The sequence below is a fragment of the Vitis vinifera genome, chromosome 13, assembly GCF_030704535.1.
Source record: "Vitis vinifera cultivar Pinot Noir 40024 chromosome 13, ASM3070453v1".
Taxonomy (NCBI): domain Eukaryota; kingdom Viridiplantae; phylum Streptophyta; class Magnoliopsida; order Vitales; family Vitaceae; genus Vitis; species Vitis vinifera.
Window position 1 is genome coordinate 19171698 of NC_081817.1, and position 25091 is coordinate 19196788.

General features: G+C 37.1%; 1 protein-coding gene across 3 annotated transcripts in view; it reads right to left on the reverse strand.

Moving 5' to 3' along the window:
• The window catches only part of LOC100262596 (uncharacterized), an 84522-nt gene extending 59978 nt beyond the window's left edge, over window positions 1-24544 (reverse strand). For 2 of the 3 annotated variants that reach the window (XM_010660622.3, XM_010660621.3), the window contains exons 1-4: window positions 23979-24543; window positions 12808-13056; window positions 4655-4845; window positions 4391-4562 (exon numbers count right to left, since the gene is read on the reverse strand). In XM_010660622.3, the coding sequence (XP_010658924.1) occupies window positions 4391-4562; window positions 4655-4845; window positions 12808-13056; window positions 23979-24269 (903 nt within the window). In that variant the 5' untranslated portion in view covers window positions 24270-24543. Of the gene's footprint in view, window positions 1-4390; window positions 4563-4654; window positions 4846-12807; window positions 13057-23978 lie in introns of all 3 variants that reach the window. The other variant, XM_010660623.3, reaches the window with a different exon arrangement.
• Window positions 24545-25091: the final 547 nt, after the last annotated feature.

Consider the following 25091-nt stretch of genomic DNA (forward strand, 5'->3'; position numbering starts at 1 on the left):
CATTCTTGGGTCATATCTTCTGGAGAATGGCATCGTACATCAAAGCTCGTGCATTGATACTCCACAGCAAAATGGAGTTGCAGAAAGGAAAAATAGACATTTGATGGAGGTTGCACGATCCCTCATGATAGCTTCAAACGTGCCTAAACAATTATGGGGTGAAGCTGTACTCACAGCAACCTACTTGATCAACCGAATGCCTTCTAGGATTCTTCAATTTAAAACCCTGTGTCAAATCCTCCTCGCTGCATATCCATCCGCTCGAATAATCTCGTCTATCCCAATCAAAGTCTTTGGTTGTACTGCTTTCGTTCACATCCATAAGTCCCAACGTAGTAAACTTGATCCGACAGCCACTAAATGCATCTCTCTCGGGTACTCACCAAACCAAAAAGGATACAAGTGCTACTCTCCAACAACCAAGAAATTCTACACTTCCATGGATGTCACTTTCTTCGAAAATCAACCCTTCTACCCCAAAACTGCAATTCAGGGGGAGAACTGGTCCACAGATGAATTCCAATTTTGGGAAACCGAAATCAGCACTACTTCTCCTTTGAGTTCATCACTGCCTCCTCAAACAGATACTACTCTTTCTGTCCCCGACAAACAATTCCTTGGATGTCCCTTCTGTCACACCTGAGTCAACTACACAAGGCAGTAAAGAGGTAATAGTTTATTCTAGAAAAAATTTAAAGGAAAAGCCCGAGAAACCTCCTCAAAAGGAGCCCGAGGACAGCACTCCACCTAAGCAGAACCAAGAATTGGACCAGGATCCAAGCAACCCAAACTCACAACTAGGTAACACAATTTATGATCTAAATTCCAGTAATGACCTTGATGATCTTGATCAACCCATTGCTTTAAGGAAAGGTGTAAGATCCTGCACTCAGCATCCAATCAGTAATCATGTGTCTTATGGAAAGCTTTCACAGAATTTCCAAGCGTTCATCACTTCTCTTGAAGATGATCGTATCCCATCCAACATCCAAGAAGCACTTCAACAACCTGAATGGAAGACTGCTATTCAGGAAGAAATACAAGCATTGGAGAAAAATGGGACATAGGAAATCTCATAATTACCAGAGGGTAAGAGGCCTGTTGGATGCAAGTGGATATTTACCGTGAAGCACAATCCGGATGGAAGTATAAATAGGTTCAAGGCTCGACTAGTAGCTAAAGGATTTACTCAATCCTATGACATTGATTATGAAGAGACATTTGCACCAGTAGCAAAGCTCAACTCCATCAGAGTGTTATTGTCAGTTGCAGTAAATTTGGACTGGAATCTGCACCAACTTGATGTCAAAAATGCATTTCTCAACGGAGAACTAGAAGAAGCAGTCTACACGAAGATTCCACCTAGTATGGAAACTCCAGAAAATTCAGGAAAAGTGTGTAAACTGAGAAAGTCCCTATACGGTCTAAAACAGTCACCTAAGGCCTGGTTTGATCGACTGACTAGAGTTGTGAAAAAACATGGGTTCATCCAATGTCAAGCAGATCACACACTGTTTATGAAGCACTCTAAGGAAGGTGAAATGACTTTGTTCATTGTCTATGTTGATGATATTATAATTACCGGAGACGATGAAGAAGGGATAGGGAATCTCAAGAAACTGCTAGCAAGAGAATTTGAAATCAAAGATCTTGGACAACTCAGATACTTTCTTGGCATGGAAGTTGGCAGAACTAAGGAGGGAATTGTGGTCACGCAAAGGAAGTATGTCCTTGATCTACTTCAGGAGACTGGAATGCTAGGTTGTAAGCCAGTGGACACGCCTATGGATCCTATTGGTAAGATTGACAAAGATAATGACAGTCATCCAACTGACAAAGACAGATACCAGAGGTTAGTAGGAAAGTTGATCTACTTAACTCACACAAGGCCTAATATTGGTTTCGCTGTGAGCATGGTAAGCCGCTACATGAACAATCCCACTGAAAGACACATGAAAGCCGTATACAGAATTTTACAGTACCTTAAAAAGAGCCCGGGTAGAGGACTCTACTTCAAGAAAACCTCAAGTAGGGAAGTTGAGGTATTCACAGATGTTGATTGGGCAGGATCCTTGACAGATCGGAGGTCAACTACTGGGTATTGTTCCTATGTGTGGGGAAACTTGGTGACTTGGAGAAGCAAGAAGCAGTCCGTAGTGGCAAGAAGCAGTGCAAAGGCAGAATTCAGGGCAATGGCTCATGGGATATGTGAAGGAATGTGGCTCCAAAGAATACTCAAGGAACTTGGAATTATATCAAACTCCACTATGACAGTTTTATGTGATAACAAGGCTACCATAAGTATTGCAAAGAATCCAATTCAACACGACAGAACCAAGCACGTGGAGATAGACCGTCACTTCATCAAGGAAAAACTTGAAGGGGGAACAATCAAACTTATGTATATTCCTTCAAGTCGTCAAACAGCAAACATTCTGACAAAGGCACACGAAAACATGAAAAGCAAGTTGGGAATGCTAGACAGATCTACCCAACTTGAGGGGAAGTGTGGAAATATGGGATTATGATTTGTAATTAAGTGCCAAGATTAGAGGGATTGTGTTAGGATACTTTCTATTTTTATGGATGAGAGAATCTCTCCTAATTAGTTATTGTTTCCTTAGAGATAGTGATTGTGCATATTATATGGCTTAGATTAGGAAACCCACTTGTATATATATAGGTCACTTTGCATTCAGTTTCGACACAGAAAAAAGAAGAATATTTTCTTCAATTTATCTTTAACTTTTATATGATATTAATGATTAGACTTTATTATAATTATAAAAAATTAAGAACGAAATAAAACATTTAGGTTACAAGAGTTAAAAATTAATTAAAAAATTCTTTAGTTTTGCATTACAAGAGTTAGAAATTAATTTTTTTTTTAAATTATTATAATTTATTTTATATTATTATCTAGTATAATATTTAAAAAATTTAAGAACAAGATAAAGAGAGAAATAAATGTATTTGAAGCAATTTAAACGCAATTTAAAAAAAAAATTAAAGAAAGAAACCATGTCATATCATGGCAACATGGGTACTATAGCTGAAATTAAAGTATCCGTATATCACAATCCAATACAACATGATAGGACCAAACATGTAGAGTTTAATCAACACTTCATAAAGCAAAAACTGAAAATTTGGACGAATTTGCATGCCTTAGTTCCAACAAAGGAGTAGCAGGCTGACATATTCACCAAAGGACAACCTAAACCAGCATTTGAGTCTTTAACCAATAAGCTGAGTTTGATTGATATCTTCAAACCAGCTTAAGGGGGAGTGTAAAAATTGTTCATCTGTTGTAGAAGCTATTTTCTAAGAGAATGGTAAGTATAGTTGGTAGGCCTACAAATCATGGATAGTTATATCCTATTTTAAATTAATTTCCTTTTTAGATTAGGATAACTATTATAATAAATCATAGTTCTATGCATCCACAAAGTCTATATATATTCTTTTTTTTTTATAAGCAAATAATGCAAATATATTAAAAAACGCCAAAAGACGACACACTAAAGTACGCAAGACATGTACAAATAGCATCTAAAAGCCCATCAAACAAGAGAACACAATAAACAACTCGCTCTCTTAACAAGAACCCAACCACTCTACAAGATCAAATAAAGACAGAAACTATATTTATGTACATCTTCACCCATAAAAAAAAAAAATTAAAGAAAATGGTTCTTCAAATCTTGATCCTAATGCTCCTCATTATCAAACGACATTTGATTCTCTTCTTTCCATACAGTCCTAATGATTACACCAAAGAGCTGCTCTCCAAAGCTTCTTGTGTCTTTAACCCACAAAATGCCACCCTATAAAGTCTATATATATTTTATATCAACTATATTCATTTATTTGTATCAATAAAGATTAAGTGTTTCCCCAATCTGTTTTCAATCCTCAACCACCTATTTTAATTATTCTAGAAGTAGTTAACCTATAAGAGTTAACTAAATGGAACTAGCAACATGAGTGGGACCTAAGTGTTAGCCCAAGCTTTCTTAGTCTATTTTTTATGATAAAAAAAACAAAGGATTAGCACTTAATCCTTGTCAAGTGTTGAGCATACTATAACATTACAAATCTCATATGCATATTTTCAAGAAGAAAGGGGGTCCACAATAATTAGCATCCTGCAAGATGCAGAAAGAAATAACCCCAAGGAATGTTGAGTTGTTTTTTATGTATTGTCTCTCACGGTACCCTTTTGATGTATATTGGAGAAGGTTTCTCCACATCTGGTTTTTATCATATTTTGCAAATTTGGAAAGGATTTCTCACCCTTCGCTTGTACTTTTAATCCATTTTAATGAATATGCTTGTTTCCGATTAAAATAAATAAATAAATAAATAAGATGCAAAGAGAATAAAATACCTGGTAATCATTAAAACCTCCAGAAATGGAGATGACAATAACATGAGAGAGAGAAGGATCAGAAATATGATTTCCCATGCGAGAGGATTGAACCTCATAACCTTTTCTCCATTCCTGATTTACATGTGCAAAGTAATGACCCAAGGATGGCTGCAATGCCACTGGAGGTGACCTGGAAAAAACAGGGAAATCTCATAAAAAATAACCAATCCATAATATTTCTGGAAACCACAGTGAAGTCAATCAAGAAGCCATATATCTCACTGGTGTGGGCTTGAAAGTGTAAGAACTGTTTCAACTGCTGACTTTCTTAAATGTGGGTGGACAATTGCAGCTCTAGCAACAAAACCACCCATAGAGTGACCAACCAATATGACACTCTTCGGCAAAGGCCCAGAGTTGGCAGCACCTTCTCTCACACGAGCATCATAAGACTCTTTATATTGGTCCAAAATCTGCAAGCAAAGCCATATAATAGTAATTGCATGAATCAAAAGACATTGGTTAAAGAAAAATTAAGATGTAAAATAAAAGTTAAAAAAAAAAAAATTTTAAAAGGACCAATGAACTAGAGTAGATTCCATTGACTTGAACTAATATTCAGATTTTAAATGCAAAGGCATGAGGCAAGGCATATGGCCCTTCAAAATGATGAGGCTTAAACCTCACACTTACTATTAAAACTTATTTTCAATTAGAAATGAGAAGTAAGAATTCAAACTAGTAAATAACAATTATGAACAGATTTAAAGAACCAATATCTTTCAAAAGCATGCATCCTGGGCTAACATGCTTTGAATGTAAGTATATATGATACAGGGGAGAATGCAATTACCCTCCCTAAGGTTTCTTATAATTTCATGGACGTCCACCATGAATTTTAAAAGATTGACATCCCTTGCTGTTTAGTGGCTTTAGCAGACACATCCTCTCTGCTAGTTGACCATCAAATTCAATTATGGAAAGGATATTTAATGAGATGGTACAAAAATTAATATTAAATCTTGAACCGAGCATTCTTATTGCGCGGTTGATCTTCTTGGTCAAGTGGGAAAGTTAAGAGGGAGCAGTTGATTGAAAAGTTACAAGACAGAAGATCAGTCATTACAGATCTTACAGTTCAATTGCATTACGAATGAAGAGCAGTACAGCTGTGAACATCATTTCCAGTTGTTTAGGCCATTGATGATGAGGCCAAGGAGTGACTTAAGGCATCACAGAGCATTGAATTGACTGGACCCAACCATGATTTGGTAGTCTTCTTTAAAAGTTAATTTCTTGCCCTTGTTTTGGAAGAATTATTCGAAGTACTGCCTCTGATTCAGGTGGGCAAACTGAACTTAAGGACCAATGGACAGCTTTCCTTGCCTGGAATAACTAACTTTTATCTTGCATTATTCGATTGCTGAGAAAGTGTGAGAAAAGAACAAAAAAAATCAAAATGACAGAGAGGTTTTCTTCATGTAGAGAGATTTTGGCAGAGAAATTCTGTTTGGAGAGATCAAGAAAGATGGAGAAATGAATTAAATGAGAGGAGTATTCCAGGGTATATTCTTTTACTTGGCATCAAGAAGGGTAAATAGTCATCTCTTGCTAAAATACCAACACCATCGGCTTTTCCTGACATTCAATTTGACAGCCAACTGCTGGAGAAAGGTATTTGATCATTTGAATGATAGACACTCTTATCATTCAAATCAATGAATGATAAGAGTGTCTATCAAAAAAGAAGGAGAAGAAGAAGAAGAAAAATGTTAAAAGAGGTAGGTGTTGTTTAACGAAAAAGGAAGGTCCCTGGATGCTGATTGGAAGACTGGTGTTTTAAGGTCACAAGGCTTGATACCTCTTCTCCAAAAGTTGATCAAATTCGGCTTTGGCATATATTTCTAGGACATCCTTCATTTCCATCGTTTGAAAAAGTGTTCTTAACTTTGGAAAGATATCTATAAGGAATGTCGCTCTTTTAGGGAAGTGGTTGTGGAGATATCCTAGGGAGGGTTCAGCTCTGTGGCATCAGGTTATTTTAAGCATTTATGGATCACACTCCAATGGCTGGGATGTCAACAACATAGTTAGATGGTCTCATCGTTGTCCTTGGAAGGCCATTGCACTAGTCTACCAAGAGTTTTCCGAGTTTACTCGGTTTGTGGTAGGTAATGGGGATAGAATTCGGTTCTGGGATGACTTGTGGTGGGGGGAACAACCTTTGGGTGTCCAATATCCAAGATTACTTAGCGTAGTCACGGATAAAAATGTTCCTATTTCATCAATTCTTGGATATACCCGCCCCTTCTCTTGGAATTTCAATTTTCGCCGAAATCTTTCTGATTCTGAGATAGAAGATTTAGAGGGCCTTATGCGGTCTTTTGATCGTCTACACATATCACCTTCGGTTCCAAATAAGAGATCTTGGTCCTTATCTCCTTCAGGTCTTTTCACAGTCAAATCTTTCTTTCTGGCCTTATCCCAATATTCTGAGTCGCCTCCAGTTTTCCCTACCAAGTTTGTCTGGAATGCTCAAGTCCCTTTCAAAGTCAAGTCCTTTGTCTAGTTGGTGGCTCACAAGAAGGTTAATACTAATGACTTGCTACAATTGAGAAGACCCTACAAAGCACTTAGCCCTGACATATGTAAGTTGTGCATGAAGCATGGAGAAACAGTAGATCACTTTTTCCTTCATTGCTCTTTGACGATAGGGTTGTGGCACAGATTATTTCAATCAGCAAAGATGGATTGGGTTTCCCCAAGGAGCATCTCTGACATGTTATCTAGTAATTTTAATGGTTTTGGATCTTCCAAGAGAGGGATTGTTTTATGGCAAAACGCGTGCATCGCGTTAATATGGGTGGTGTGGTGGGAAAGAAATGCAAGGATTTTTTAGGACAAAGCAAGGAATTCTGAGTACCTTTGGGATTCTATTTGTTTTCTTACCTCTTTTTGGGCTTTTTGTTCTAAGGTTTTTAAGGGGATTCCTCTTAACATATTACAACTTGATTGGTTAGCGGCGTATAACTAGAGTGTCTACTTTTCTCTTTTTGTACTTTCTTATATTTGATTACTTGTAGTCTTGTTTCTCTTTGTTGGGAGGATTCCTCATCCTTCTAATTGTACCTTCTTTTATCAATATATTCCTATGTCGTTTCCTATCAAAAAAAGTGTTCTTAACTTTGTTTGAAAGAATTGATTGTCGTGATTTTTATTGTGAAGTGTGTGTTCTTGTTAAGCACCACCGTGCTTCATTTCCAATGAAAAATTCTAAATGTCTTTCTCCATTTAGTTTGATACATTTAGATGTTTGTGCTCCTTGCTTTACAAATAATTCAAGTTCTCAATGGTTTGTTCCATTTGTCAACTATTGCACTCAATCCACTTAGGTTTATGTCTTGAAATCAAAATCTAAGGTCTCCACTATCTTTCCTATCTTCTATAAACTCATCAGTACATAATTTGGAGTCCAGCACATACACTCAGATCCAACAATGGGAAAGAATCTTTAATAATGACCTAATCACATATCTTCAAAACGAAGGCATTGATCATCAATTATCGTGTGTCAATATGCTCTAACAAAAAGGGGTTGCTAAAAGAAAAGATGAGCATTTACTGGACGTTGCCAAGTCCTTTCTATTCCAAATGGAAGTTCATAAAATCTATTGGGGTGAAGCCATCCTAACAGCCACCTACTTAATAAACTGTATGCCATCTTGGTTTCTTGCATTCAAACCTCCTATAGGTACTATTTCAATTCTTTCCAAATTTTCAAGGCATTGGTTCTCTTTCTCCAAAAATCTTTGGGTGTGTTTCCTCTTTTCATGTTCATACCACTTGAGAAGAAAAAAATATTCATAAGGCTTGCAAATGCATTTTTTGGGGATATTCTCACACACAAAGGGAATATAAATGATACCATCCTCCCACCAAGAAAAAATTCATCACCCGGATGTTGCCTTCATCGAAAATAAACCCTATTTCTTTGAAACTTATCTTCATAGGGAGAGTAACAAAATAGTGGAAGATAGATGGCGGGATTCTGTTTAGGTTTTACAACAAAATTTTGGTCAAATTTTAGATCAGGTTTTATCAAGTACTATTTCCTATTTTTATTATAATCAAGTTCTTGATCATTTATCATTCTCATCCTATTCCTTTTGAGAGTGAAACAGTCCAAAAAAGAAAAAAAAAATCAACCTAAAAGTCTGACCATTGAAATTGAACAAAGCCCAAGTTCCTCGTGTCCTGAAAAAAATTGAACTCAAAATGTACATTGCAGATTCATTCTCTTGAGATTAAGCACAAGAGACCTAAAGTAGCTATTTTCAATGTGTATTTCAGGAAGAAAAATCCCTAGTACCTACATATGCTCCAATCTCTGAACCATGATAGGTACTTGAAATGTTTTTTTCTCTTGATAGGTAATTTTTTGTCCACATTAGGATTTAAACCTAGAACCTATCACAAGCCCTCCCCAACCCTTTATGGCTTGAGCCAAACCTCAAGGGAGACAAGTTAAGGAAATGTTAATCCCAATTTTGATACTAATAGAGATTTGAATTTGCCTATTGCTCTTAGGAAACGAATTAGAGCATGTACCAAACATCCCATCTCAAATGTTGTGTCCTTACAAAGATAGTCATCAAAATACCATGTCCTTGTTACTCATTTGTCCTCTAATGAAACTCCCAAAACAATTCAAGAGGCCTTAAACAGTAAACCATGCAAAGATGTCATGAATGAAGAACTACAAGCCTTGGAAAAAAAATAAAACTTGGGAGGTTGTAGACCTACTTCAAGAAAACGGTGGGATGTAGGTGGATCTATACCATCAATTACAAAGCTGATAGAACCATAGAGAGTTACAAAGCAAAGATTCTTGCTAAAGGGTACACACAGACATATGATATAGAGTACCATGAAACCTTTATGTCAATAACAAAGATGAACTCTATCAGAACTTTATTATCTTTGGCTGCCAACTTTGATTGGCCCTTGCAATAGTTTGATATAAAGAATGTCTTCTTCCATGGAGCTAGAGGAGGAAGTATACATGGATGTTCCCCCTAGATTCATACACAAATCTAGGACAAGCAAAGTGTGCAAACTTAGAAAATCACTCTATGGGCTCAAGCAATCATCAAGAACCTGGTTTGGAAGATTCACTAAGTCAATGGTGAAGGGCTATCATCAAAGCTTAGGTGATCACACTATTTTTCAAACATTCTCCCCTTGATGAGGCAACTATTTAGATGATATCGTTATTACTAGTAAGAACTTGGAAGAGATTGGAGAATTGAAGCCCTACCTAGCAAAGGAATTCAAGATCAAAGACTTGGATAGTCTAAGGTACTTTTTATGGATAGAAGTTGCAAGATCAAAAAAATAAATTTTTATTTCTTAACAAAAGACTATGCAAGATCTACGCAAAGAAGTGGTATGTTAGGGTGCAAACATGTTAATACCACTATTGAGTCAAATTGTAGGCTAGGAGAAAAGAATGAAGAACTTATGGCTAACCAAGGCATCTGCCAAAAGAATGGTAGGGAAACTAATTTAATTTATCGCACACAAGACCTGATTTAACATACGTTGTAAATGTAGTGAGTCAGTTTATGCATTCTCCTCTTTAAATATGATATGAAAACTATGTATAAAATTGTCAGGTATCTAAAGACAACCCCTGGAAAGAGAATAATGTTTCAAAATAATGATGATTTCAAGTTGGAAACCTATATCGATGTGGATTGGGCAGGTCCGATCATGGATAGAAGATCAACTACTAGATACTAAGCAGTTTTAGGAGGAAATTTAGTCACTTGGAGATGTAAAAAATAACTTGTTATGAACATTTCTAACGCAGAACTGAGTTTAACGCTATGGCTTAGGCTAATTTGTAAGCTACTCTGGCTGAATATTGTACTCACAAATCTTAAGATTAAGATAAAAGAGCCAATGATGTTGTATTATGACAACAAGCAGCTATAAATATAGCTCATAACCCAGTCCATCATGATCACACCAGACATGTTGAAGTGGATCAACACTTCATCAAAGGAAAAGTAGATTCCAAACAGACTTGTATACTGTAGGTCTCCTCAACTAGGCAACTGGCAAACATCCTCACCAAAGGTTTACCAAATCTGATTTTTCATCAAATCTTAGACAAACTAGGAATGCAAGACATCTTTACACCTACTTAAGGGAGAGGGTTGGAAGATTTGAATTTTGACGAATTATGTTCGGATCTAATTAGCTACAATTGGTTTGTAAATATTGTAATTGATTTTGTAAGGTTGTATGCTTTATTTCTTTCTCTTAATTCATCCCTAGAAATCTGCCTAATAATTAGGTTCCCTAATTTAGTCCTAAATTAGTTATAGCCTAGTCAACCCTCATATGTATACAATTTGTACTCACCCTTTTGGGAATTAAGACATTGAGAAATTATTCATTCCTTGAGTCCTTAAGAGAATTATTTGTGTGTTGCACCCTTCAAATGTTCTTCGGTTACATTCCTTCAAAATTGTCTAGAATAGGCAAAAAGGAGTTGTGTTCTCCTAGCCTTTCTTCTCTTCTTACCCACAAAACTCTCATTCCAACACATTAGCAACTCTTTCACCAAAGAAGGAAGAACCCACAAAATGTCATATGAAGAGAACAAGAAGTGTCATAACCCCCTAGCTTCCCCACAATGGATGAGGGAATGGCCAATTGATTCTTTTACAATTTTACACGAACAACAATAACTCGCCAAGAACCAACCTCTTCTTTTAAGTTGGTTGATGGTTAGAATTTTTCCTCAAGTCGTTTCCTATACGAAAAAACTCACCTTGGTACAAGCCTAAGAGCCTCACCTTATCTTTGTGGGGAAAAGCACTTCTAATACCTACAACTAAAAGGTAAAGTAAAAGGACTTAACTCAGAATATCCCACTCTTGTTAGCCTTCCAAACCATTGTGTCCTCTCCAATTCTCCTTCCTAACACATAACTTCCAAAGCAACTCTTCAACATTATCCACCATCTAGTCTTGGAAATGCCTCAAGAAGCATGGGATCCACAAGACCGACCTTCCCTACCGCCTGAACATCATCCACCCATGCCTCTTTAGAAGTTGCAAAGGAGAATAGAGATGGAAAAGAATCCTTCGAAGGAACAACACCACACTATATATCTTGCCAAAATTTGATTCTTCTCCCATTGCCCACCTCAAATCTCAACCTAGCCAAAATACACCTTGAACTATTTTTCAAAATTTCTATAAAAAAAAATGCCTAGTTAGAATTTGAAACTAAAAATCATATCTAAAAATTCAAAAAGTTTATTTCTGTAGATTTTGTGATGAAACTATGCATTAGACTTTTACTTTTATGTTTTCATATGGTAGGACATAATTTTACTCTTTAAATCCTACTATCTTTTGTGAAATTGGTTATATATTACTTCATACTTCATGCTTTTAATATATATGCATTCATATTTTTTCTATTTATTCACATTATGTAAAAAAAAAAAAAAAACATGGGGTAAATGATATGGAAAAATAAAAAATAAAAATAAAAATGCACCATATGTTCTATGAGTTAAAAACTATGGTTTCTTCTACTTTTGGAGTTCTCTGGGCTATCCTTCAAATCTTGAAACAGATCTTCATGTGTTGGCATGGCAAGCTTGAAGAGAAATGAAGGAGAAAGATGGGTTGTAGCACTTCATGACCATTAAGGTATGCAGAGTGCAGCACCCTGTGTGCACTGTTTGAGGGAAGCAGAAAGAGTGCAATAGAAAATTGCCCACGGGGCTAGGGCCTTGTTAGGTGCAGATTTTGGGCTACCTAAAAGCTCTTTCTGGCTAGTAGAGTGCTTGACAGTCTGATAGATTACGTGCTAAAGCACTTCAATGCAAAAGAAATATAAGATCTAGAAGGCTTTTCCAGTAAATCTGGAATAGATGCTTTAGCAAAATACTTTCCAGGAGGAGGTTTCAGGATTTAAATTCTTTTACATTTTTTTTTTTTTTTGAAGGTAGGATTTTAGTTCTTTTACATGCTACATAATTCTTCACACATCAAACAAGTAATTCACTAGAAATTGTGTCAAAAAGGCCCTTCAAGTCCTATGTTGGAAGGTTAAGGAATTATTAGTCAGTATTGACTATGGAGCATAGGAGCTCCGTTCTTCAGCTTTTCTGGTTTTCTTTTCCTTCTTTGGGCAGGATCCTTCATCCTCCATATAGCTTGTGAAAGCTTTGTTGTTCCCTTTGTTCTTTGATCAAATACATCCACACATTCCTTAACAAGACAATATATGATTTCAGATGCCCCTATACTAAACAACAAACATTCTATGCCTTAAAATCTAGATTGACATGACTATCCTAATTCAATAAGCTATCATGGTAATTTTTGCAAAAGTGATAAAAGCAGTACCCGATGAATGGCATATACAACATATTCAGTGTGTTCTTCAAGTATCCGACCATCCATTGCAGAATGTTCACCTTCTAGATCGACAGCAAACCAGTCTAGCATGGAAGCATACTGATTGGCTAATGAAAATCCAGCTACATCCATATCCAATCCTCCCTCCTCAGGAGTTAGAGAGGCTTCTTGATAAAATGCATGCTCAAGAGGACCTCCTTGATATGCCCTATGAGATTCTGCTGCTAAGGATCGTACCTGTATGGACAAAAGAGCCAAAAGAAAATAATAAGAAATAAATTATACTATCTGATTAAAAAAAATATATATTATATTATAGTATTTCCGCATACCATAAGAGACTCCACTTAACATAAAGGTGCTTTATGCCTAAAGGAGATCTGGAATTGCCCAACCTTGAATGGGTAAAAATACCCTTTCCTTAGGATCTTTAAGATGATAAATACTATCATTTACTTTTCTTTTTTTTCTTTTTTTAGCAAAAAACAAGAGATGCATTAATTATAAATAAAGAGTTCATGAGAAAGATGAGGAATCCTCCCCATAAATACACAAAACTCATCAAGACAAAAACAACTCCTCCACTATTTGAGGAGATCTATACAAAAAAGGATAGAAAACAAAAGAATGTACAAAGATATCATCTCCTCAAACCTAGGCTAAGTTCCTCTCATTGTTGATCCAACTCTATTGGTCTACACACCGAATGCCAACTGAGCTTAATGGCATTGAGAGGATTATACAACCCAGCACTCACCATTACTTAATTTGCTATGTTAGCCAACCACTCATAACCACCCCAACCAATTAGAGTGGGAATGCAGGATGTTCTAAGTTTGAGCCCTAACATGGACCAAAAAAAAAACCAAAAACGAAAACAAAACAAGAAGAAGAAGAAGATATGCGATATGATGAGCATTTCATATAAGGGTTTGGGGAGCTCCATGAGAGGCAAGACCCTTTGGCAAATTACTTGTCTCACATTGCTCTAGATTGTATGGTAAGAGAAAAATGCCAAAAAAATTTAGGATAAGTGGAGGACAGCAGAGGGGTTGTGGGATTTACTTCACTTCTATTCCTCTTTTTGGGTCTCGTGCATCGAGGCTTTTGAAGACATTCCTCTCCATGTTATTCAACTCAATTGGCATTCCTTGATTCAAGCAAAAGGCATTGGTCATCATTGAGAGAAGCTTAGTCAAAACTTAAGAAGATGGCATCATTGTATATTGTGTTGTAGTATAAACCTTTTGTATAGACTCCTTGCATAGTGGAGGAGTTCAATCATATATTGATCAGGTTTTTTGTAATTGTAAGGACTCCTCATCCTTCTCATGTTTTCTTTAACATTAATATATATATCTCTTGCTTTTGATCAAAAGAAGAAGAAGAAGAAACCTTAGTATTATGAAAGTTTTCCTTGAACATAAAAGCTTCTTGCAAAGTTAAAATGGGTTTCCACAAGAAGCAACCTCGTCCTTAGTTCCCTGTTAAGCTCTTTGAAAGCCAAAAGTAGTTTTTTTAACAAAAACAATCAAACATACAAACTCTTATTTGGCTTAAAAAACAGCTTTTAGCTTCTAGAAAGTTGAACTAAACAAGGCTTAGTGAGCAATTCTTCAGCAAACAAGTTACATTTAAGCAGGTGGGTACTGTGGCAGCACTATAACAAGTTGTAGTAAGTAATGCTCTAGCAACCATATTGAGTCCATGTTCATGTTACAATAGGGCTTTTCTATCTATTTTTTGATAGGTAAATAAGCAAGATATATTAAAAGCACTTGCCAAAAGGCACAACAAAGTACACATGGAGTATACAATTAGAGCCGCAACAAACAACCACAGAGGAAACTGAGACGCAAGAGAAAAAAGAAACCCCTACTGCAACCCAAAAAAAGAGACTCCTACTGGGCACTAAAGCTTCCTAAGCCCAAGACCAACCCCTTCCTTAAATTCTGGCACCCCTCCTCTTTCCCCTTATGGATGGAGAGCAATCGTAGTTGACTGAACTCTCTAGATTCGGAGTTCCCTCTCAGAACAGGAAGAAGGCAAAGAATTCTTCTTTCCCCCTGATCCCTTTACCCCCCTCCCTTTTCTCAAATCCAGTTTCTTAAGAAGAAGACTGATTTCCTTCTCTAAGCTCGTGACCGGCATCCCCAAACTTCTACTGAAGAAGAAGACTGATTTCCCCAAGCTACTAGGCAAGCTAACGACTTCCTCCCCCTCCACAGCACTTTCGCAACCTAGATCACAAGGGGGAACCATCTCCTCATCCCTTACCAGAAGGACTCTTCGTTGCATTTCCCGAAAGCTCCAACAAACAGCCATCCTGAAGCAACATCATTAAGGACTGGCATCCAGGGCTCAAAGGTTCCATATACGGGAGGGTAGAAATCCCAGCACGTCTATTCGCCTCTACCACAAGAGCCTTGTCCATGATCGCTACATGAGATTCTAACGAAGACCCACGTCTCACAACGCTCCACTCCTCCCACCTCACGACCACCAAGGAGTCATCGTCAAGGGTTGGCTCCGCCATCGTCGCTAGAGAGGGTTCTAGCCTCTCGACCCCAAATCTAAAGCTCCCCCCATCTCGCTTCGCAGCCGCAAGATCTTTTCCACCCTCTTGCTCTGTCACGACAGCCAAAGCAGAAATGCCGAGTCTTAGTGAACACAATGCTTCTTCAGGCTTCTCCTTTATTTGTCATCCCTCCCTATAAGGCCCTCTGTTTAATGGGCTAGAAAATCCAAGAGAAGGGCCCAACCTTGATAGGCCCACCACCTGGGCCTTAGACAATGACCCTTTAGAGCCTTAGGCCTCCTCCAACCCTTTACAGCCCAATTTCAAATACCCAAACCTAGACCCAACTGAACCATCCTTAAAACACAGCTCAACCCAACAGTATTCGTCTTCTACTGTTGTACTGCTTCCGCTGCCACCTAGATAATCCCCCTCTTCTGCAAAAATGGCAGCACTGACTGACACCGCCTCACTTGCCACTTCTTTCCTATGCAAACACGAAACGATCACATCCGAAGACAGCGAGTGATGTAACTCCTTTCCTGCCCCTTCGTCAGCGCATGTGAGCCTCCCACTGCACCACTGTTTTCCTGCAACTCGCTGGTCTCGTTGCTGCTTCTCAGCATCACAAGCGAAAACCAGGGAGAAACTTCCCACCATAACTGAATGGAGAAGCTAGAGCTGCCAACAACCACTTGCAGCGAACCGGGCAGAACTCTCCCTTTGAATTTAACCAGGATCCTCGCCCACTACAGATTAGGTAAAAAGGTCGTGTCATCGTCCACAGCAACAAACCCACCACAACAATCCCCTATTTTCTTTAAAACCTCTTGACTCCACAAATGCAGAGGAAGACCTAACACCCTCACCAAAACCTCCTTGACAACACCACTCTTAAGCAAACAACCAGCCTCGGGGGTCTATCTTGCTAAATGCAAAAAATTATCCTTAATCCTTCTAGAACCTCTGGCATGTACCCTCTGTACCTCGCATTTATCCTCAAATTCAAATAACAGCAAAGCTCCCCCAAAAGTTGAAATCTTCACAGCCCTTTTCAATAACCAAAGATTGGTCACACAGTTATTCAATGAGGGCAAAGCAGGAGATGTGACTGATCCTTCCCCAAACCACCCAACCAAGCACCGACTCAAAAACTCCTCCCTACAGAGCACCTCTCTTTCCCCAATCTAAAGCCAAAGAGCATCTCCCACCACTCCTGAATCCCTCCTAACTAAGTCTGCAAAGGACCAAGAATCCTTCACCACCCTTGGTTCGCTCCTCACCTCAGCAGGGGAGGCCACTGTCCTAGTCTCTACTCCTAGAGACCGAAGCTTCTCCAGCAACACAGCCCACCCCCCATGGAGACCCCTTCCTTCAAGAAAGTCAAAGAGAATCTCTTCCCCTCTTCAGCCACAACAAAACAAAACAGAAACCCCCCTGCCTCATTTGAACGGCATTCCAGCTTGAACCTCCTCCCACCCTTTACTCCATCTCTCCAAAGCTTCATCTCTACAGCAAGCTTCCACCCCTTCCAACAAAAGACAAAGGCTCAAATCCCCGAATCTCTGAAAGGCCTCTAGCCTTTTCCACAATCATGCTTTTCAGTTTCCCCCCGGCCACCTCTATAGAAATATCCAAGGACTTTGAGTCTACAGCAAACCAGCCCTGTCCCCCTCTTCCAGCCATTCTTCTTCTTCACCATGCTACTCCAACCATCCCTTGAAGCTCTTCAAAAACTAGGGATTGCTTTAATTAGGTTCCAAGCAATGATTGACATTAGTTTGGCCAAAAAGCTAGGATCAATTGTTCTTGTGGTTTTTACCTTATAAAAGGGTCTGTATTTATCTCTTTTTGAGCTCATGAACAATGAAATTCAATCAAGAATTGTAAATCTAAAGCTTTATTTCAAAATTCGAATTTCTTAAATCTCTATTTACAACAAAACCTCAATAAATCAATATTCAATAAATTAATAACTTTGCTTAAATAATAAAATCTTCTAGTCCCAACTAGAGTAAATGTACTAAATTAATAACCTCGCCAAATGTATAAGATAATAAACTTTTTAGAAAGCCTTAAGGGCCCAAGAAATGTATATTAATAATTGATGAAGTAATAAAAAAAAATAGCAAACAAAAATTCATAATACAATATTAAGCAACTTTTTACAACATCTATTTTCTCAATTCAACTCTTTCTCAAAATATGTATCTAAAGTTATCTGCCTCTTTTTATGTTTAAACTAAACTCAACCTCATCTTTAATTTTTTGCAATGAAGTCACTACCTTTGATATATTTCTTTTTTCATGTACAAGTATTGTAGTAGAAACATGATACTCTCTAAATTAAAAAAAAAAAAATATATATATATATATATATTCATTTATTGATAAATTAATAAATTATTCATTCATCGATAAATCAATTACCTTACTAAGATAATAACTTCTCTTGGTTGAAAAAGTATTATTTTATAAGGGTTTTACTGTATTTTCTTTCTCCTTGCTCTTATCCTTTTTTATGCCATTCGCTCATTCTACAAAACCTTTCCATCTAACACTCTTTCCAAATCCACTCTTGCAAATCTATTGCCATCTAGTGTAAGTCAATCAGACTAAAGGTTTTACAATTTAAGATCATTAGGAAACCATAGTTTGAGGCCTTCTCAAAATATTATTAATGGCTTTGGAGAAGATGGAAGCAACTAGTGAGAAGTCGCTCAAAGTTGTCCTACATAGTAATCACATTACTAGGAGAGTGGAGAGACTCTACTTAAGGTCCAACTCTAATGCCATTGCCTAAATCACCATTTTCGCCAATTCCTCCATTAATTTCAAACTTCTTAAAATCTAAACAAGTCCCACACCGACTTCCTCATTAATATTTGACTCCCACTATTTAAACGGGTGAGGAGTCTTTTAAGGGGATGCATGGCAAGAGAATAGCTTTTGTGGAGAACAATTGTCTTCCACATTCTTCTCTCTTAAATTTGAATTCAATTAAAAGGGATATAAGGTCCATTAGCCAAAGGCTATGTGGTGAAGTTGAGGACTAGTTGCAAGAGAGCCATATTATAAGAGGCCCATTCAAATATTGAGGAGATATCTCAGACTTCAACATCTCTGCAGGAGGGAACGGTTTGCTCTTTTCCAGATTCTAACACTGTGCTGGTCGAAAAAGTGGGTTGGGCTGTTAAGGATAATAATATGAAAGGAAGCCCCTATTCGATATTGAGCCAAAAACAGACTGGAGAACTACCCAAAGCTAGAAAGGACTCAATCTATAGATTAGTCTCTATTCTATCTGTCTAACAGGAGACGTGGGTCACAAAGGTCAACTCTTCTCAGTTAGGGGATTTTGTTCCCAAATTTGGTTCGCTGAAGGTGCATAGGCGAAGGACAAGTTTCAGTCCTTCTTTCTTCAGACGTTGTCTAGGGTTTTGAAGAAGAAACATGCCACCAGCAAAGAAAGATCTATTCACAGGCCAAGATTTTCAGCTACAAGATTTTGTCCCCAAATTTGGTTCACAGATGGTGCATCAACAAGGGTTTCAAAGAGGAAATGGGCCTCCAATGACAAAAGAGCCTTCTTCAGTCCAAGTTTCTCTCAATAAGGCCCAAAATTTTTTACGTGGTTCTGAGTGAATGCCCTATTCAGTGAATGTCTTTAGCAAAATATGTTAGTCAGCTTGCAGGGAAGGCCAATTTTAGCCCAAATTCTGATCATACAAACAAAGGTGTGATTGAGAGAGTTGGAGGATTTGGTTACTGTGGTTCTTTAGTCCTGGTCTTCCCTTCTAGCTCAATAACCAGAGCAAAAGGGCAGATATCAGATGGGGTTTGTGGTTTGTGACGTTTGTCAGGAAAGGAAATTAGAGAGGTAACTTTGTCTCCTTTTTCTCAGTCCTCACTTTCAGCTACCCCCCCTTCCCCTGTCCTAGAACATAATTCTTTACTATCTTCTACTAAGACTTTACCCAACTCAGTCCAAATGTCTCAATCTCCTTATGAACTCCTAGTTTTACCATAAGTGAATTCCAAAAAAAAATGATGATGGTGCATTGTGTGAGTATAGTGTTGGCAATCCTAATTTGGATGTTGTGGAGTCCCATGTAGCTTGTCTAAACCAAGTGCTTGAGGGGACTAACTTCCTTAGGACCCTGCCTAGCATTCCTAGTGACCCCCTTAACCCAGTCACAAATTACCCTATTGAAATAGAGTTATCCTTGTTAGGTAATTTTCATATAAAGGGTTTTTACCCTAATAAAATGGCTAGAGTTCAATCGGTTTTAACCTCTATGAATGTTAAGGTGGTCAAGTTTCACCAGAATATCTTACCTTCAGGAAGTAACAAAGCAAAAGTGTTGGATAAGGTGTATTTTAGGTGAAAGTACAAACCTACCATAGTTTTTTTAGTTTTTCAGGAGTTGGTTTGGAGGTTTGGGTATAGAGCAGTTTTGTTATAAAGATCATTAGTTGGAATATACGAGGATTGGAATCTAGGAGAAAAAGAAGGGTGGTTAAAGATTTTTTGCGACATGAGAACTCAGATATTGTGATGCCTCAAGAAACAAAAAGGGAGGTTTGCGATATGATTATTTGGGATTCAAAGAAGCTTAGCAATGAAGAGGTGGTAATAGGATCCTTTTTTTGTCTTAGTCAAGTTTTTTATGGAAGGAATAGGGTTCCTTTGGCTCTCCTCTGCTTATGGTCCTAACAATACTATTCTCAGGAAGAATTTTTTGTTGGCACTCTTAGATCTTTTTGGTTTAACCTTCCCAAATTGGTGTGTGTGTGTGTAATTGGTGTGTGTGTGTGTGTGTGTGTGTGTGTGTATGTGTGTGTGTGTGTGTGTGTGTGCGCGCGCGCACACGCGCATGTTTGGGGGAGGGGGGGAGGGGGGGAGAGAGGATTTTAATGTCATAAGGAGATTTTCAAAAAAAATGGGTGGTTGTAGGGTAACACCTAATATGAGGGACTTTGATATTTTTATAAGAGAGTGTAAGTTGAGCCATCCCCTATACAGAATGCTTTGTTTTACTTGGTCAAATATGCAAGATTCCCCAATATGTAAGAGATTGGATAGATTTTTATACTCAAATGAGTGGGAGCAAAATTTTCCTCAAAGTCTCCAAGAAGTTCTTCCTAGATGGACATCTGATCATTGCCCTATTGCTTTAGACACCAATCCATTCAAGTGGGGACCAACTCTCATATCTCTAGGCATCATTTACTAAGGATGTCTCAGGAGTTCCCTTTCACATCATTGTACAAGATTAGATTCTTGCCTCATTAGGAGGCAAGTGGACATGAGGATTGCATGGGTTGCTCCTATAGTTAGTTTTTTTTTTTTTTTTTAAGATTAATTTCTATGGATGGATGTCCCTTGGGTAATTAAATTAAAATGGGAGTCAATCACACTCATTTAGGATCATAGGAGTGGGATTATTCAAGCTTTTTTAAAGAAAATCAATTTTAAGCCATCTATTAAAGCAAAAATAATTGCTTTACCTTGGGCCTCTATTAGCAGAGCCTTCAAAGACACTCCCTTGAGCTTTATATTACTAGATTGACATCTTGTATGCAGGTCAAAGAGACTGGATGAGAAGACCTCTCAAGTAAGGACATCACCAACTAAAGGAGTAGTTCAATTTGAACTTTAATGGATGTGTACTCGAAGGCAACTCCAGATTGGTGGAGAGATTAAGATCATTGAGTTTCAATGATAAAAGCTTACTCTTAACCAAGTGATGAGGGTTTTGCAATTAGCTTTGTTGGAGGGCCTCATGCAAGCAAAAATTTTGGCTTGTTCAATCTTGTAGTGGAGAAAGATTCTCCATTACATGATGCTCCATTTGTTAGAGTCCTCGCTTAGCCAATCAAGTGGCGGACTTTTGTGTCTTTTGTTGGAGATTTTTTGCCTCCTTGAGTTGTAATTAGTGTTTGTTCATGTTTTACTCTCAAATTCTTGTAACCTGTTATGGTAGTTTAGCTTCTAAGGCTACTCCTTACAGAGTTTCTTCTCTTATCTTCATCAAAATTGTATATAGTGGAAGGATGTCTTGTCCTTTTTAATCCTTTTAATTAATACAGAACATGTAGTGTGTAAGTGATTTAAAAATAAAAATAAAATTTCTTTACTTAATAGTTTAAATGTTGTAAGAAGTAAGTGCACCAATTTATTAGTGGAGGGAGGTTAAACAACAATTTTAACTTAGATAGCTAACAATTGCAGAGGGTCTTAGAAACACAACCATTGGATGCAAAGAATTCTGGAGCTCAATAGGAGATTAGATTACTCTTTCTTGTGAAAACCGAGATCTACTAATCAAGAAGTTGATAGGTTTGCAAAGAGAGAAGCCTCTTCTCTAGTTTGATTTTGTTTATGATCTTATCTTGCATTGAATTTTGATGCTTTGTTTCCATATAGTGGAAATTCAAAGACTTTATACTATGAGGACTTCTTTTTCTCTTTTAGTATACTCCTATACTTTTCCTTTTTTATTTGAAGGATTTCTCAAGATTCAATCTTTTATACAAATTCTTGATTTTTAATGTCTATTAAAATAAATGTATAAACTTTTTTAATGTTAAATTTTTCTTTGGAAGAATTTGTTTCTCATTCCTACCGATTAGTTGATTCTAACTATTATCTTTTTCGATAGACAAATTAGGTATGTATTTAAACAACAAGAGCTTACTAAAAAGATGGGTAATTGGAGTAGACAAGAGGTATCAAGACAATGCTAAGGCTAAAAATAAAAACTAAAAGGCAAGAGTTGGCTCAGGTCAACCTAACACAATTCAAACCAAGAACGAGTTGAGAAAAGAAATGTTGACTTTCCCTGCCAAACCACTAGAACCTGCAAAACAAATTGTTTGCTTGCAACTCCAACTGGTGCATTCCTTCAAAAATTCTTCTATTTCACTCTTTCTATATTGTAAGACAAGCATAAAGGAGAGCCATCCTCCAAACCACCTTGTGACTTTCACCCACAAAAATATTATGCAAACAAAGTAATAATCGATTGAGGAAAGCCCAAGGCACCCAAAAAAGTAGAACATCATATAGCACAAATCGGATGCCCACTTACAATAGATTAAATTCTTTTGAGGGTAAAGCCACACCTCCACCCAACTCCAAATAAAAATAGCATGATTCAACCTAAAAAACAAAACCTCAACATTGTCCAGTTACAATCTTGGAAATGTCTTAAGAAGCAAGGTTTCCACTGTACAATGGACTAGCATATGCTCCCCTAACTCCTCATTTTGTTTACGAAAGCAAACATCAGCTAAACATAGTTCATCCTCTTTTCTTAAGTTAATGAATTGTTATAAATTTTTTTCCCAGGGATGGAAATGCAGGAAGGCACCCTTACGTTGCATACCTCAAGAGGTTGAAGCCACAACTAAAAGTCAAAGACTTGCTGAAGGATCTATCTAAGAAAGCACACTTCTAAGAAACCTTAGAAACTAACTTATCCCCTAAAACACAATTGACATGGTTTAAAAGTCACAAAAAGGACTCCACAAATTTTCTTTCCCAATCAAAAATAAGTTCCTTCAACTTATTATTAAGGTTGAAAACCCGATAAAGAATGTAGCATATATAAAAGAAGACTTAACTTGCCATTTATTAGCTAGGAAAAAGTTTTATTCATCATTGCCCAATTAAGATCCAAAAGAATGCAACAAGCATACAAACCATGTCACTCCAAGCTTCACACGTCACTCACAACAACAACATCCCTTCTCTATCTTTACTAATACAAACAAATCAACAATACCCATAAAAGTGTACAAGCTAAACCCATCAATAATTCACACGCAAATAGAGGCATATTAAAATTTCAACTATTTCCCAGTCGATTCTGGAACAGATTTAATGATTCCATCAGTTCCATCACGCCAGTCATCACTGATACTTATTCGATAAGTACAAAATAGCTAAAAACAACAATCCTAATCAAAACAAAGAAAGAGTCCAAGGAGCATGTAGCTTCCATACTTTTGCCTACCACCATTTCTTGGACTAAAGATTATTCTATATATCATATCCTCCCTCACATCCAATAGTTAGAAAATATACAACAAAAACATACAACATACAACATACACCAGCTAATCCCATTAATATTTTACATTCAAATAGATAAAAACAATCACAGAATTGATTATTTCCCAATATACAATCGAATAATCATCACATTCTCACACTGAACCAGCATTTTTATCAGTTCAATTCTGCCAATTGCTATTACTAATTAGTTCAATTCTGCCAAATCAGCCAAGCTAAATTAGTTCAAAAAACATAAATTTCCAACGAGTACAAATAACAAAGAAATGAATTTGGATCAAATAAAATAAACTCACCTGCTTGCAGCTACCACAATACAAGTATTCAAGCAAAACCCATTAGTATCTCATATTCAAACAGACAAAAACAACTACTTCAACTATTTCCCAATTCACCATCACCGGATTCGCAAACAGATCTAGCACGTGCATGAGCTCAATGGCGCCAGCCACTATAACTAGTACCAGGCTACATCATTTCAAAAAATGAAAAAGAAAAAAAAAACCTCCAACAAGTATAAATACCCAGGAGACGAATTCAATTGAAATCAAGGAAACTCGCCTGCTTGTAGCTTCCCCCATTGCCCGGAATGAAAAGAACGGGAACTCCACTGAGCTTCTTGAGATGGTCATCGAAATCAATCTTCTTCCACCCTTCATGGTACAAAAACAACCCATACTTGGGAGACGCCAAATGGGTAGGAGTAGAAATGGGAATGTAAGTAGGATACATGTAAGTCATCACACACCCATTTGAAACAGGCTTCAATAGACCGTACAATGCAGCGAGGCTGATCCAAATGCATAAGACGATCAAAACTCCTACTCTGCACTTGGCTCTGAACCCTTGCATTGTCTTTGTAATCGAATCAAAACCCGTAAAACCCAACAATCAACTCACTTTTCCATGGAAGAAAACACTTGGGATTTTGCTCACAAGTCACAAGCGATGAGAAGCTTTGGAAAGGGGTCAGATCTCAGAGGAATGAACGGTATGTGAGTGTTTTGGGGTTTAGGGGTTTGAGGGTTTGGCAGAGATGATTGGGTTTTTCCAGGAAATAAGGTGACCACTGTGCAGACGATCGATTTGAATGATTTGATTTTCGTTGGGGCATGGGTTTGGATTGTTGTAGGCCGGGTTGGGTTTTGTCCATTACCGAATAAATTATATTTTAAATCATTAGTTTTCAATATCTTAAATGATTTGTTTATTATATAGTTGATTGATTTGAGGATTAATTTTTACTCATTCATCATAATTGCGAAGAATTTTCCTTGAAAAATTAAGGCCATGTTGAAAATGTTTTCAAAAATATTTTATTTAAAAAAAAATTATAAAGGAAATAATGAATGTCACCATATTTATTATATTAAATATTAATTAATATTATTTATGACTTCCATTAATATTAATTAACAGAAGTCATTTGAAAAGCCTATAAAAATATTTTCATCCCGTGTAATTTGCATCCTCAACCAAGAAAAAAATTTCTCTATTTCTCTCTCATTCTTTATCTTATTCTCTCTTTCCCTTATTCTCCATATCTTTTATGCTTTCAACTCTCTTTAATTCTCCTTTTTTATTTCTCTCCCCCTCCCCCATTATATATTATTATCAAAAGAATATATAATTGTCTCTATTTTTATTTGTGTCGTCTTTATCATCGTTTCACAG